This window comes from Nomascus leucogenys, chromosome 6 (genome assembly GCF_006542625.1).
Source record: "Nomascus leucogenys isolate Asia chromosome 6, Asia_NLE_v1, whole genome shotgun sequence".
Classification (NCBI taxonomy): domain Eukaryota; kingdom Metazoa; phylum Chordata; class Mammalia; order Primates; family Hylobatidae; genus Nomascus; species Nomascus leucogenys.
In genome coordinates this window covers 98,944,466-98,958,330 of record NC_044386.1, presented here as the reverse complement: position 1 = coordinate 98,958,330, position 13,865 = coordinate 98,944,466, and the positions used below count along the sequence as shown (strand labels likewise).

At 45.9% G+C, this 13,865-nt stretch overlaps 1 protein-coding gene across 1 annotated transcript; it reads right to left on the bottom strand.

Moving 5' to 3' along the window:
* Nucleotides 1-842: 842 nt before the first annotated feature.
* MINAR1 (membrane integral NOTCH2 associated receptor 1) lies at nucleotides 843-13,073 on the bottom strand. Its single transcript, XM_003282320.3, has 3 exons — nucleotides 10,776-13,073; nucleotides 5,906-6,160; nucleotides 843-1,040 (listed from the first exon to the last, which is right to left on the bottom strand). Exons 1-3 carry the CDS (start codon nucleotides 13,071-13,073, stop codon nucleotides 843-845), a joined length of 2,751 nt encoding a protein of 916 aa, XP_003282368.2.
* Nucleotides 13,074-13,865: the final 792 nt, after the last annotated feature.

Here is a 13,865-nt window from a genome sequence, read left to right as displayed (position 1 = left end):
AGGAGATCGAAAATCAAGGAATAGAGAGAGCCACACACCAAAGCAAGAACAGGAGATCCTTTGGAGTGGCCATGATTTTCAAATACTGACCTTACATCGTTAGCAAGCAGTTCCCCTACACTTTGGATTGAGGACGGGAAGGTCTCCTGGCCTGAATACCTTGGCCCATCATGCAGTCTGAGCGTACTTCATTCCATGCCTGACTTGGTAGTCCAGCTCCTTCTCACTCCAACTGCAAGGAAGAAGGTCCAGAATGTTTCCATGAAGATCTGCAGTGATGTAGACACTCTGTCGTGTTGATGACAAAAGGGCAAGAATGAAACGTCAATAGCCCTTGATAAAAGTCGACAGAGAAGTAATACCCTTTAGGGACACACACCCTGTTACTTCACCAGCAATGGTCTAAGAACTTTATGGAGAAGAGAACCCACCTCTTTTCTTCTTATGTTGCTATTTCCCTTAGTTTCTTCTAAAGAGGCATGTATTAAATATCTTCTGTATAACTTATTCCCCACCATGAAACATCATCAAAATGGAAAGAACCCAATTAATCTTCCTTTTTTTTTTTTGCTTGGAATATTCAGTTTGTATTTATTGATAGTCCATGACGTTCTTTCGGTAGGAAAAGATATTGCACTTCTAAAAATGCATCAGACTGTAATTGAGTCAAAGCTAATAGGTAAGTAGATTTCTCATTAGAATGTATACTTTCTGAAAACCACCTTCATTCAACATTTATTTCATCTCTATTTCAACAAATTGTTGCCTCACTGCTGCAAGTTTCTAAAATACAGACGATGACATCGGTAGTCATAAGCTGTACGTAAGGCTGCATTCTTAGCTCATGATTTCATTGTGCAGATGGGCACGACAATAACAAGGATGACGGTGCATGCCGCAGCAGCGATCAGAGCAGCTATCTTGCAGACCTTGGCTCGTCTGAATTCGGCTTCTTTACGTTTTAGTAATGAATCGTATCCTGGAGTATAAATGTCTTCCATCCAGTACTCTAAATTGTTTGGGTTTAAAGATTCTTGCGTCTAAAAGTGAAGAGATGTTAGAAATACAGTGAATACTTGAAATCAGGTCAAAGACGTCCTGACAGTCATCACTCCTGAAGCACTTAAGTTGTCTGCAGCTGGGAGTTAGAGACTGTGTTGCATAACAGTGCCCCACCAGCCCCATGCCTGAGGCAGGCTACTACAGGCTCATCCTACGTATCACAGATTGCATGGGCCCCTCCCTCACTAAAAATATCGTGTTGGTTTTGTCACAGAGAAACCCAAGGGTCTTTTATCTGTAAGCAAGCAAAATGGGGCTGAGACGAGCAAGACTCTAAACTTCAAGGGCATGCAACCAAGGAGAGGCTGGCCCCACTGCAAGGGAAACAAGGAAAGTCACTGAAAAATGCTTTCTTCCAACAGGCTCTAAGAACAGATCTGCTTGAAACAAGGCCATCATAGTACTCTGAGTCAGTTCTTCTTTCTCAGAAAAGCTTCTACTGAAAAATCAAAGGAACCTCCAAGATGAGCAGTTTAAACAAAACATAGACTATTTCAACTTCAACCATTTATCCAAGCAGGTCATGCCACTGCTCAAAGTCAAGGTCTACCAACCCCATGGCAGACTGTTCCCACCCTAGACCTGCCTTGGCAATGGTTCCAGACTCGGTGCAGCTTCCCCAAAGAGAGAGCCCCCACTGACATTTGTCTGCTGATCTCCCTGAGATTAATCAACTGTCATCAGGAGAAATACCACATTTAACCTGCATTTTCCATGAATCCTATTCCACATTGACAGTTATAATCTATTTCCATGAAGAAAGGCAGTGTTCTCATTTTATGGCAAGCATTTAATAATATGGGTGTCACATAAAAGCAACAACACATTGCGATTCCAAGTGAGGTCATTTAAGTCTTTGAAATGCAAACAAAATTTCCATTTTTAACATTTTCTTAGATTGTTTAATGCTTATAAACATGGGCACATTAAAAATTATTCATACACATATACAAACACAGGCTCAAAAAACCTTTCAAAGTTTTAAAAAACTCAGTTGTACCATTTATTGATGGAACAGTGATGATTCATAATGCATGCTAGTAATTCTCTGCCTGACCTTCTAGATTCATTGTTTTTTTTTTTTTTTTTCATCTTGTTCTGTGTCCCTAGGAATATAACCTACATGGACACGTCATGGAGACTCCCCTGCCCTCAAGCTCCCATGCGGGTTCAGCCAATGAAGATAAGAGGAAAGAGAGATTGAGGTATTTAGTCCCCCAGCTCCCTCCCAGCTGGGCTGCAGTTTGGCAGTGGCCCAGCTCCTATTGGACACCTGCTCTCAGAGCTGTGGGTCTCAGTAGGTTTCAGAAACAGCCCCTTTCCCTTGGCCCTTCAGATCCAAGGGTGGCAACAGCTTCCTACTGGTGCTGGTCTCTGGGTGCTTCACCAACTATTGTAAAGAGTCTCCTCCTTAATTACCCCCTTTGGGCATGCCGCCTGCTTGCTGCCAGGACACTGACAACCCGCAGGCCCTGCACCCTTCAGGCTTTATCTACCTGTTGCTCACAGTTGTCTAGCACAGGGGTAGGCACACTATGGCCTGCAGGCCCTATCTGACCTGCCACCTGTCTTTGTACAACCTTTGAACTAAGAGTGATTTTTTTTTCCATTTTTAAATGGTTGAAAAAAATCAAAAGAATATTTGATGACATGTGAAAATTATATGAAATGCAAATCTCAGTGTCCAAAAATAAAGATTTATGGGAACACAGCCACTCCTATTTGTTTCCAAATTGTCTATAGCTGCTTTCATGCTACAATAGCAGAGCTGAGCAGTTGTGGGAGATTATAAGGCCCACAAGGCCTAAAGGATTTACTATCTGGTCCTTTACAGAGAAAGTTTGCCAGCCCCTGTTCTAGAACATGCTATGTGACACTGTACAATGGAAAGAGAAGGGGATGTAGGCATCACAGAAAATCTTCCCGGTCCCTTCCCTCACCAAGGCATAATGTTTAGAGACTGCTGTTGAATTTCTCAAGTTACATGGAAGGGTGGGAGGTGGTCCTGAACACTCAGGGCACCCAAAATAGAAACCAAGACACTCTCACTGTGGGAAAAGTCCTTATTGTGCAGGGTGCTCCGTCCAACCCTTCAGCCTTTGCAAGAAACTCCTGCATCCTCTGCTAGAGCCCCAGGAGCCTCTTCCCTGAGCTTCCCAGAGCAGTTCCACTGCTGCCGAACCCTGACTGTTGGACCGCCTCTTCCTCCTGCTTGAGCCACCAAAGCTCTGCTTGCCGCAGGCCCTTGGGGCCAGTCTGCTCTCCTTGGCATGAAAACATGAACACCCTTCAGCAGTTTAATAGGCACTAAAGAAAGGAGAGATGGACCCAAGATGGGCATATTTTGCTGGAAGACTGGTCTGCAAAAGCGGCTGATGTGCCCCTGAAGGCTGGGTGCTGGTAGGGGGTCAGACCAGCAGCCCTCCCTACCCTGGCACCTGGAAGTCAGGCTCAGCACACTATGGGTAAAACAACCTGCTCTTCTTCTCAGTCATCCTAGGGATGGCCCAGGAGCCAAACAGTATCTAAATGACACATCAGATTTTGTAATTTATTCCCTCTGGCTCAGACAGAAGGAAATTGGCTTTCTTTCATAGCTACATACACTATTATGGGCTGGGATTCAGCGTGTGAAATAAACTATTTTTAATTAGTTTTTTCAATAACTGTAAGCTGTAATCGCACCAAGTAGAAGTAATGCTGAGGTTTCAGGGGACACAGGTGAGTGTATGCAGTTATTAATTAGCCCTGGCAAACACTGGAAAGAAGAACAGGGTCTGCACCTTTGCCTACGCCGTCAAGTGGGCACCACTGATGGCGAATGTATATCTCAACACAAAGGAACTCCGGGAAGATTGTCCAGACACCAACACTGCCCTAAGACTGTACCCGAGTCTCTGCAAAGAGATGAAAAAAGGTTGTGCTTGCTGCCTTCACCAAGCTCTCAAGGTTGGCTCTTTTTTGCTGTAAACACCCTCACACGGCTATTGAACTCTCTACTTCCTCATATTTTATGCAACTTGGATACTCTCTCCTTTGGATTTTTAAGTAATGTCACCTAAAGCTCTGTAACCCCAATATCTATTTTTAATTTTTATAATTTTATCTTTATGCTTATAAACATTGGTGCACTAAAAGCTCACATATCTGTAGGGGGAAAATCTTCCAGCTCCCTCCCTGCAAACTTTGCAAAGATGTTTCTCAGTCTATGGCTCACTTAATTAATCTAACTCTTTCAAGGTCATCCAGTGATACTGGTGAAATATTCCACCGGAGGGAGAATCAAATCCCTGTCTAGCCTCCTTGCCCGCAGGAAGTTGACAGAAGAGGGATTGACCTGAAGGATCAAGGGGGTATGCAGTACAAGTGGGAATGTAACATGCATGAGGTAAGGGGGTGAGGAAGGGCTCAGGGTTGCTCCTGATGCCCCCACAACGCTCACTGTCAAACCCTCACTGTCAGGGTCTGGCCAGAGCTGCCCCTTCCCATAATTGCTGTCATTTAAGGCCCAAGATAAACAAATGTCATTGCAATCATTTTCTTTTGTAACATAAAACTCCACTAAACCCTTAACAATAGAAAAATGAAATGGCAAAGAAATTGCAGAAGAGAAAGAACATGAGACTTATTGCCAGATGGTCCAGTATGAATTTAGGCTTGTCTGACCTGGGGCAAATTATTGAGCTTCCTGGGGCCTCGATTTCCTCATTGGTAAACTGAAGATGGTCATAGCAATTCCTGCCTCACAGGCCACTGTGCCTGGAACTGAGAGACTGTAAAAAGCACCATGCAAAGTTGATTGATTTCGGCATCATTGACCAGCCCCCAAGGGCCTTCTTTTTCAGTGCCTACTTGATGCCAGGTACTTTAAATACATTAATTCTTACAATGACTCACAAGCTTGATATTATTATGTCCACTTAGGTGGAGGGACTGAACCTCAATCAGATGGAGTGAATGCTTCAGATCACACAGCGAAGGAGTCCTGGATGAAAACCCAGCGCTGCCAGAATGCAGTCTTTTCCCTCCACCACACTGCACCTCCCACAGCCCTCTTTGTTTTAGAGCAAGGCCATTTCAGGGAAGCCTTGCCATACTGATCTCCACAGGCAGCTCTCACCAACTGTGCTTCAAGTGCATGGTCATTCTAGAGCCTGGACGGAACGGGCACTCCTGGTGCTATGGCCTCGCTGCTTACAAAGCTAAGTGCTAAGGTAGGGACAGGGTGCTTCCTTTGCTCCTGTGGTGATCTGGAGACACAGATCAACCCAGTGTGAATGGAACCAGGCAGAGCTGCCCACCAAAATAAAAGTGTGGCCAAAACCCAGCCCTGCCTGTGGGTGAACAAAAAACATGCCCTCCAGCCACAACTGCATTCACAGAGCTTCCGGGGATGGCTCTTACCTGGGGCTGCTCCGTATGGAAACATAATCCATAGCTTGGCTCCCACAAATATGCTTATCCCACGTGCTACATATGGAAGGAGAAATCAGCTTGTATTTCATTAAACAGTTTGGCTCAGGTCTTGTGAGCAAATATTAGAATCTGCACTTGGTACAGAGTCGTAAATGCATTGTTAGCAAATCAGATGGCCGATAAAAAAATACATAAATCAATCAAGCATTGCTACTGCTAAATGTTTACAAATAAGCAAAACAACGATCCCCTTGTTAAAAGTCTCTTCTGCTCTATGGTTTATTAAAGTTCTGAATTCCATGTTGGGGGCCCAGGGAGTTGAAGGGTGTGAAAGTGGGCTGGCCGGTCTAAGCCGTCCGTGATCCATTCCTGCATTTGCCAGGGCACAGCTGGGCTTCCCCCCACCCAGGGACAGTGAGAGGCTCACCTGCAGGTCCAGGGCTGTCAGCTTGCCTTTGTCGCCCGCATTCCGTGCATACTCCTCAATGGTCCAAGAAGGTTGGCCCCGCTTCACCTCGGCCAACTCAGTCAGCCGCATGTCTGTGTACAGGGGGTTGCTCTTCATGTGGCCCTTGAGGGAGGCAGGGTAGGGGTGAGGGCTGAACACCTGCTCCACCAGGAAGCCGTCTTTGGGCTGCTTGGGCAGTCGGTGCTGTGGGGGAATGTCGTACTGCCTGTCTGCCTGCAGAGGGGCACAAAGAAGTCCAGACAAATGGCACAGATGCCCTTGGATTTCACAGTGCAATTGAGCAGCCAGCAGCTTTCCTGTAGACATTCAGGTAGCAAAGTGCAGTTACTTCCAGGCAAATCGAAAGTATGAAAGCATAGCCATATTGGGGGAAATTCTCTAGGAAAGGCTTATGGTCATAATGTTACTAATATAAACTAACATTTCTGTTCCAGAAAAAGGTTATTTAATGTAATCTTTACGCCATCACTATCATTGTGAATCCCCATTGTACAGGTAGGAAAACGGAGCCCAGACTCAGTAACTTGCCCCAAGGCACACAGCTAGTAAGGGGTGGAGCTAGGATTTAAACCTGATCATCTGGCTTTAGAGACCCGTTGTTTAACTACTGATATTAATGTCCCCCTTCTTTTACCATTTTGCACGGGGTACAGATGAGTAAAAGATATGGGTCCTTTCCTCAAGGAACTCACTGAAAACCCTGATGCTACACTGCTTCTTTGGAGGGAAGAAGCTGAGTCAGAAAGCACATATTGGGAGCCTCTAGTGATTTTCCCAGGCAGCAGATGGGCCCCTATCAGAGAGGATACGGCCTTCAGGATGAGAGAGAAGTCTGGGCAGCTGTGTGAAGGTAGGAAGGTGCCTAAAACAGGTGGCAATAATTAATATTCTCAGTCCTTGAAATGCAAGCCAAGGGTTTCTGCTCTCAGTGTACCTGTTATAAGATTGGGTCGGTGCTCATTATGTGACCTCTTAGAACTGTGTTCAGACCCTTCAGCCAGCATTTGTGCCTTTGAACTATAACCGCCTGTTTGCCCGTCTGGTTCCTCCGCTAAACTATGAGTTCCTAAAAGGCAAGGGATGGTTTTGTTCACCTTTTAATCCCCTTCTCCAGCAAAATAATACCACCAAGTAGAAGACACTCCATGAATATTCATCAAAGGGTTAGAGCCAATTATATGAAGTCATGTGTATGGAACAGAGAGCAAAGAAGCTGTGTATCTCAGTAATAGCAAGAGAAAAAGGAAAAGAGAATGTGAGTCGAGGTGTGTGTACAGAAGGAAGAGAAGGAGAATGTTTAGGTGTGATGCGATGAGAGTTGATGTGCAAGAACGTGGTGGGCACACGTGGTATACGTGTGTGACTGTGTGGCTTATACATTTGCATAGGGGCTGGAAGCACACCTGGTGTGTGTGTGTGTGTGTGGATCATATGCTTGCATAGGGGCTGGAAGCACAAGTGGTGTATGTGTGTACGTGTGTGAGTGTGTGGGTCCTACACCTGCATGGGGACTGGAAACACGTCTCCACCTACCAGCAAATCCAACCCATTGGCTCTTACCCAAATAGAGTATAACATTTGGCTATTCCAGACCATCAAGACTGCTGACACTGACACAGAAAACACAGGATAAACCCACACAAGAAAATGAGGTTCCCTCTTATTTTCTAACTCATCAAAGCCAAGTATCTTCTAAGAGACTTCACCAGTTTTTGCTCATCACCACCACCCAACACTCAGAGAGCTCCTATTGCATGCAGAGTCTGCACCAACCTGGGAGGAAGGGGAGATGGTGATAATAATAACTACGATGGTAGCCACTGCAGGCATAATTGCAATTAACCAAGGGCTATGTGTCCACCACTCTGCTCAGTGCTAAACATGCATTGTCTTCATTTCATCTTCTCATTAAAATTCTGAGGTTGTAACTATTATTATCCCTAGTATGGATATGGAAACTCAGAGAGGTTAAGAGACTGACCCAATGTCAGACAGCTGGTAAGTGGCAGAGCCAGGATTTGAAACTGTTTTCACTTGTAAGATGGAAAGTTTCATTGCTGCCCATGCCTGTTCATATCACTGAGTTTGTGTTCTCACTGGACAGTCAATATATATACATAATACGTATTTTCAATAAAAGTTTGCATCCACTATGTCTGAACAAACAGGATTAAGGGCTGGAGACCAGCAATAAGCCCTAGGAAAGCTTACAGAGACTTATGAAGTAAGGGGCCTTGAGGGGAACATAGGACTTAGATCAGTACAGGGGAGGTGGACCAGAGAGTCTTGGTGGAGGATTCACATAAAGAAAAGTTTGACAGTGAAATAGGGCCTGGCCGTCATAGGTGCTCAATTAGTGTTTACTGAATGGGTGACCAAATGAATGAGCATGGCTATTTTGAGGAAAAACAGGAAGACTCATCAAGGTAGAGCAGGGTCCAGTCAAGGCATAACAGAGCCTTCTAGTTGAGGAAAGGTACATGAAATTCACAGGGTTGTGAAGGCCTGGCTAAGAAGTTTGCAACTCTTTGCAGAGGCAAAGAGAGTCAGAGAAGAGTGGGGAATAGGGTGCCCTGTGCAACCACAGACAGTGGCATTTTAGGAAAGCGAATGCACGAGTGGTCCATGAGATGAGATGGAAGGTGGAGAATGTGCCCAAGCATCCCTGGTAGGGAAAGAGCCTTGACTCAAGGTAGAGGTGTAAATGGAAAAGAAGGAAGAGTTGCAAAAGACACGACAGAAGGCAAATCCATAGGGTCTGGTAGCTTCACTGGACAAAGCCCAAGAAGAGGGACCAGAGGGGCTTCTTCAGTTTGGAGGATTGCTAGAATGCTGACCCCATCCTCACCCCTCCCAGAATGGAAATAGTGAGAGGGAACGCTGGTTTTAAAGGAACAGAAAAGCCTGCTTTGGGAACTGTAGATTTTGACATGTAGGCAAGACATTTAGGGGAAACTGGCCTTCAGCAGTTTGACATATGCAACTAAAGCTCCAAAGGCGGGCCAGGTCTGGTCACTACCATGGGAATCACCATCCCCAAGGTGGTGAGAGCCACAAGCCAGGAAGGAGAAATGAGGTTGCAGAAGGGGACAAAATAAAGAGAATGCATCCCCAGTGTTAGCAACTTTGTGTTAGGCCTATCGAGCAGATCTGACTCAAGCTTGTGTCTGCTCATTTCTGCTGGCTTTGTGAAGCTTTGACATTTGATAGGTGGGAGGCATGGCTGGTTCAGTTTAACCTGATATTTCTACAGAAGCACTTAACCATTTGAGTTCTCTAAATGGCCACTGTTCAATGATATCTGAAACCCAAAGCACCAGAAATCTGGCCAGACCCTGGCAGCTAAGAGACAGTGACAATAGGACCCCAGGGGAGGACTAGGTCTGGGCGTCTTGTGCCCAGCGTGGCAGCACATATCAAACTCTGGATCCTCTCCAACACCACATGCAGTAAGCTGCTCCAGAAGCGCAGAGCAGTAACCAACAGACACCAGAGGTTTATTTAAAATCAGAAAAAAAAAAAAAAAAGGCGGCCTCTACTCCCTCCCCTCTTTGGACCCTGAAAATTTCCTTAAAACCCAGTTTTACAAGCTTTTCCTTCTCAGCACCATTTGAGGAGCTTGGCCTCCTCCCTGGCTTTGAATGTCTGTAGCTCACACCACTGTCACTCTCTGACAACACAGACCTTGGAGACCTCAGGAGCAGGGCCTTGTCTGTCCACTGACCTTTTAGAAGCAGGACATGGAATGGAGACAAGCAACAAACTGAAGTTGCATCACCTTGGCCAGAAAGGGGTCACTGTAACCCAGTTAGAATGAACAGGATTGGCCACAGGTCCCATAGAAACAAATCATCCTTACTGCAGGGGGTGAGAGAAAGAAAGGATTCGAGTGTATATGTGCACAATGATTCTAGGACTGAGGAAGTGAAGTCTGCTATAAACATGCAAAAGCACTGAGCTTACGTGAAAGAGCCTCCAACAAACAACAGTGTAGAGAAAAAAACCAAAAAGGAAAGGAAAGACACCAGATTAAGAGTTGCTGTCTTTGCGTGCTGGAACTATGAATGACTTTCTTTTTTATCTTTTTTTTTTTGAGACAGAGTCTCGCTCTGTTACCCAGGCTGGAGTGCAGTGTGTGATCTCGGCTCACTGCCACTTCCGCCTCCTGGGTTCAAGCAATTCTCCTGCCTCAGCCTCCCAAGTAGCTGGGACTACAGGCTTGTGTCACCACACCCAGCTAATGTTTTACATTTTTAGTAGAGACGGGGTTTCAGCATATTGGCCAGGCTGGTCTTGAACTCCTGACCTCGTGATCCTATTTATCTTCTTTACTTCCTAATCACTGATTTATTTTATAATGAAAAAAACCTCATACTTAAAAAGGAACATCACACATACAATGAAGTCCATGAAAGGGATGTATCAGCTAGCACCCTTTTCAGTATTTTCCCTCATGTACCTGGCCTGCATCCTGCTATTTCAGAAAGGACAGGAAGATATCCTTGGTGATGCTTGCCTGCTCTGACACATTCCCCATTCTATGAAAATCTGTTCTCACACCACCTGTCCAATGAATCCCAACCCTACGTTCTGCTGTCGGCAACATCACAGCATGTGCTCCTCCTAGCTGACGGACAACCTGGCAGAACACACGACCTGCCTATGTTGTCCTCTCTATTCCAATGTGAAAACCCTGCCAAACCTGGAAGGATGACTGGCACACAGAGGCCAGGCCTCTTGCCTGTTTAATGCCATGTTCAAGGCTTTGAAATACACCAGGGCTATGATGAAGCTGGTGCCCGATTATGTGAACTTAAGTTTAAATTACCTCTTTAGATTTCCGATGCCAGTCTTTATTATCTCCTGGGCCTGTGTCTTTTATCTCCTCCTCATTGAGGCCCACACGGTTGGTGTAAGTGATGGTGCGCCAGTCTCTGGGCGAGTTGGAGATGCTGGCGATTTTGGACTCCGTGGCACTGTTCTCCTCTGTTAGGGACCGAGAGGATGGCCTGGTGAAGAGGCTTTTTTTTAAGGCCTTGACCCGCAGGCTTTCGCTATTGCTCCCGCTAGCATCGGAGCAGCACCAGTCAGGGTTGTTCTCTAGCTTGGGTCCGTGGGAGCCGTTGTGTGCACAGAACATCCGGGGAGAGGCACTGTCATCAGACGGAGCCTCACTCGTCAAGGAGTTCAGATCTATCTGCACACTCACCTTCTCAGGCTGTTGCATTTTCTGGTCCAACTTATTTAGTTTGCCCAAGACCTGGGAGATTTCCTCACGGACACCCGACAGGGATTCCAGCTTCCGTTCGATTTCGCCGATCCTGAGCACCAGTTTGCACACACTGGTCTTCAGCTCTTCTTCCGAGTGGTGGGTGTTTTCAGGCCGGTTGCCCTTGTCTCCCTTGCTATTGGGGACCCCATTGGCAATTTTGGTTAAGTTGTGCTCAGGGGAACTGTCGCAGTCTGACTTATGGAGCTGAGACAAGGACCCTGTGCTGTTGTAGCAGGACGACTGTATCACTCCTGTGGAGCCACTGATGCTCATGTCATCAAGAAATCGGAAAATGTCACTGATGTCATCGCTGACAATTTCTGAGTCATCGTCTGAGTGCTTCATGGTGTGCCTGTCACTGTACTTGCCCTGACCGGAGGTGCACAGGTCTCTGCATTTCTTGGGCTCCAGCACGTGCTCAGTCTGGGTGCCCACACTACTGGTGTCTGAGCTGAGCTGCCCACTGGTGCAGTTACTGCTCTTGTCTTTAAACTTTTTGACTGGTTCGTGCTTCTCCAGATCAACAGGGCATGAGATCTCTTTAGATTTGAGCCCACTTGGTTTTGCTGCATAAGCAATGGGGAGAATTGGCTGTTGATCTTTTGGCACGAGGTAAGTCGGGCGCCTGTCTGGGGCTGGGAAATTGGGAGTCTGGCTACTGGCATTTGGATAGCGTAGCTTCTCCTCGGAGGGATTTCTATTGAAAAAGGACCGTTCAAAGTCAGGAACTTCCTCTGTGTTTAGGCTCCAGCTTTTGGCTGGCCAGGGAGTCTGCTTGTTGGGCCTCCCTGGACAGCGCCTGGCTTCTTGGGTTCCCATCACGGGAGTGGGCCCAAAGTATGTAGAGGCTTGAAGGTCGTCTAAGCTTTCGTGCTTTGCTCGCCTTTTGTCAGGAACCGGGGAATACACCGGATTCAGGTACTGGCTGTTATAGGGCATTTCAAAGCTGTGGTTGAAGAAGGGTGGCTTGTGGGTTTCCTTTCGACTCTGGGGTTCCCTGTGCTCATTCTCTGCTTTGCTGACGGGGCCAACCAAACCGGGGGACACTGCCATCAAATTGTGAAAATCCTCTTTGAAGATATTCCTTTTCTGGACACAGGACTGGACCACAAATGGCTCCTCATTGGAAATGAAGGTCTCCTTGATGCTCTGGTTGATGGGCAAGGAGTCCTGGTCTGAAATGGACTCGTTTTCGATGTTCATGGGGAAGTAGGTCCTCTGCATCTCACAGGGCTGAGGGCTGGTCACAGAGTACGGGGCCAGAGCCTGCAGCCTGTCCAGGGAAGCAGCGCGGTTTTTCACCTCTTTGCTAACTCCCAACAGGAAGTTAGGCTCAGAGGCAGGGACAAACTGCGGGCAGTCCTTGCAGTCCATCTTCCGGCACTTGGACGACTGCCTGGTGGGGTAGCCCCGGCTGAAAGACCTCTCACTCAGCTCACAGTTCAGTGGCTCACACTCAGCTGCATTGCAGATCTCTGTGTCCGACCTGCATGATTCAAAGGATGCCTCCTTCTTGCGCACCTTCTGGCGGCCCGTAGGCAGCTTCTCCTTGGCAGCCCCGCCATTCATTTGGATCAGGTTGAATATCGTCACAATATCTGCTGCCACCATGATTTTCTTTGATTGCTGGTTATTCACAGTGCATTTCATCTTGTCTTTGAATAGCGTGGCTGGAAAATTGGGATCGAGACAAGCTGTGTAGAAGAGCACACTTCTCAGTTTGGCAAGCTGCGACAGATCGAACCGGGCACACAGAGATTTGCACAGGTCCTGATAAGAAACGGTATTTTGCTTGCTGTCCAGTTCCTCCAAGATTTTCACCAAGAAGAGGGAAGTTTCCTGATTGGTCTCCATGATTTATTACTTGAAGAGCTCTCCGACTACACTGAAACTTCAGGTCAGTTCTGTGGTGGCAATATTGAGAAAGAGAGGAGGAAAAGAGGATTATAAACACCAGTGGAGTTTGAAGTCAAGCTTCTTATAAACCATATAAAGAAATACAAAGAGAAACATTTTAATGATTAAAAATGTAGTAAGGACAGTAAAAATATTCATAACATTCGATTTAGTAATTCCCTTCCTGGGAATCTACCTTAATGATCGATGATAACAATTATGCTTAAAGGTGTTCACTATGATGGCACTTATAATAATGAAAAAGCAAAACATCTTAAATATCCAAATAGGAGAATACATAAACATGTTATGATATACCATGAATTTTTACAAACATTAAAACTATATTAATGTACATACTTACAATGGAATACTACTCATCAGCAAAAAAGAACAAACCACTAGTACATGCAAGGACATGGATGAATCTCGAATGTATTGTGCATGGGTGGAAGAAGCCAGAGTCAGAAGGTACATCCTCCACTGCATGATTCCATCTTAATGACATTCTGGAGGACAGATCAGTGGTTGCCAAGAGCTGGATGTGAGGAGGTGGGCTGACCTCAAAGGGGCACAGAGAAGTTTTCCTAAATGATATAATTGTTCTACATCCTGGTTGTGGTGGTGGTTACATGACTGTAGGCATTTGTCAAAACTCACAGGACTCTAAACTAGAAAGTGTAAGTTTTACTGTACATAAATAATACCTCAATTTAGAAATTACATAACGAAGACTTTTCATAACAAAAC

What these genes read in the sequence shown, in the direction of transcription:
- MINAR1 (XM_003282320.3), bottom strand. Translation starts at nt 13,073, where the DNA reads ATGGAGACCAATCAGGAAACTTCCCTCTTCTTGGTGAAAATCTTGGAG. An exon ending in GGCATCGGAAATCTAAAGAG is followed by an intron (nt 6,161 to 10,775) that starts GTAATTTAAACT and finishes GCCCCTCTGCAG; the next exon opens with GCAGACAGGCAGTACGACAT. An exon ending in TGACAGCCCTGGACCTGCAG is followed by an intron (nt 1,041 to 5,905) that starts GTGAGCCTCTCA and finishes CTTCACTTTTAG; the next exon opens with ACGCAAGAATCTTTAAACCC.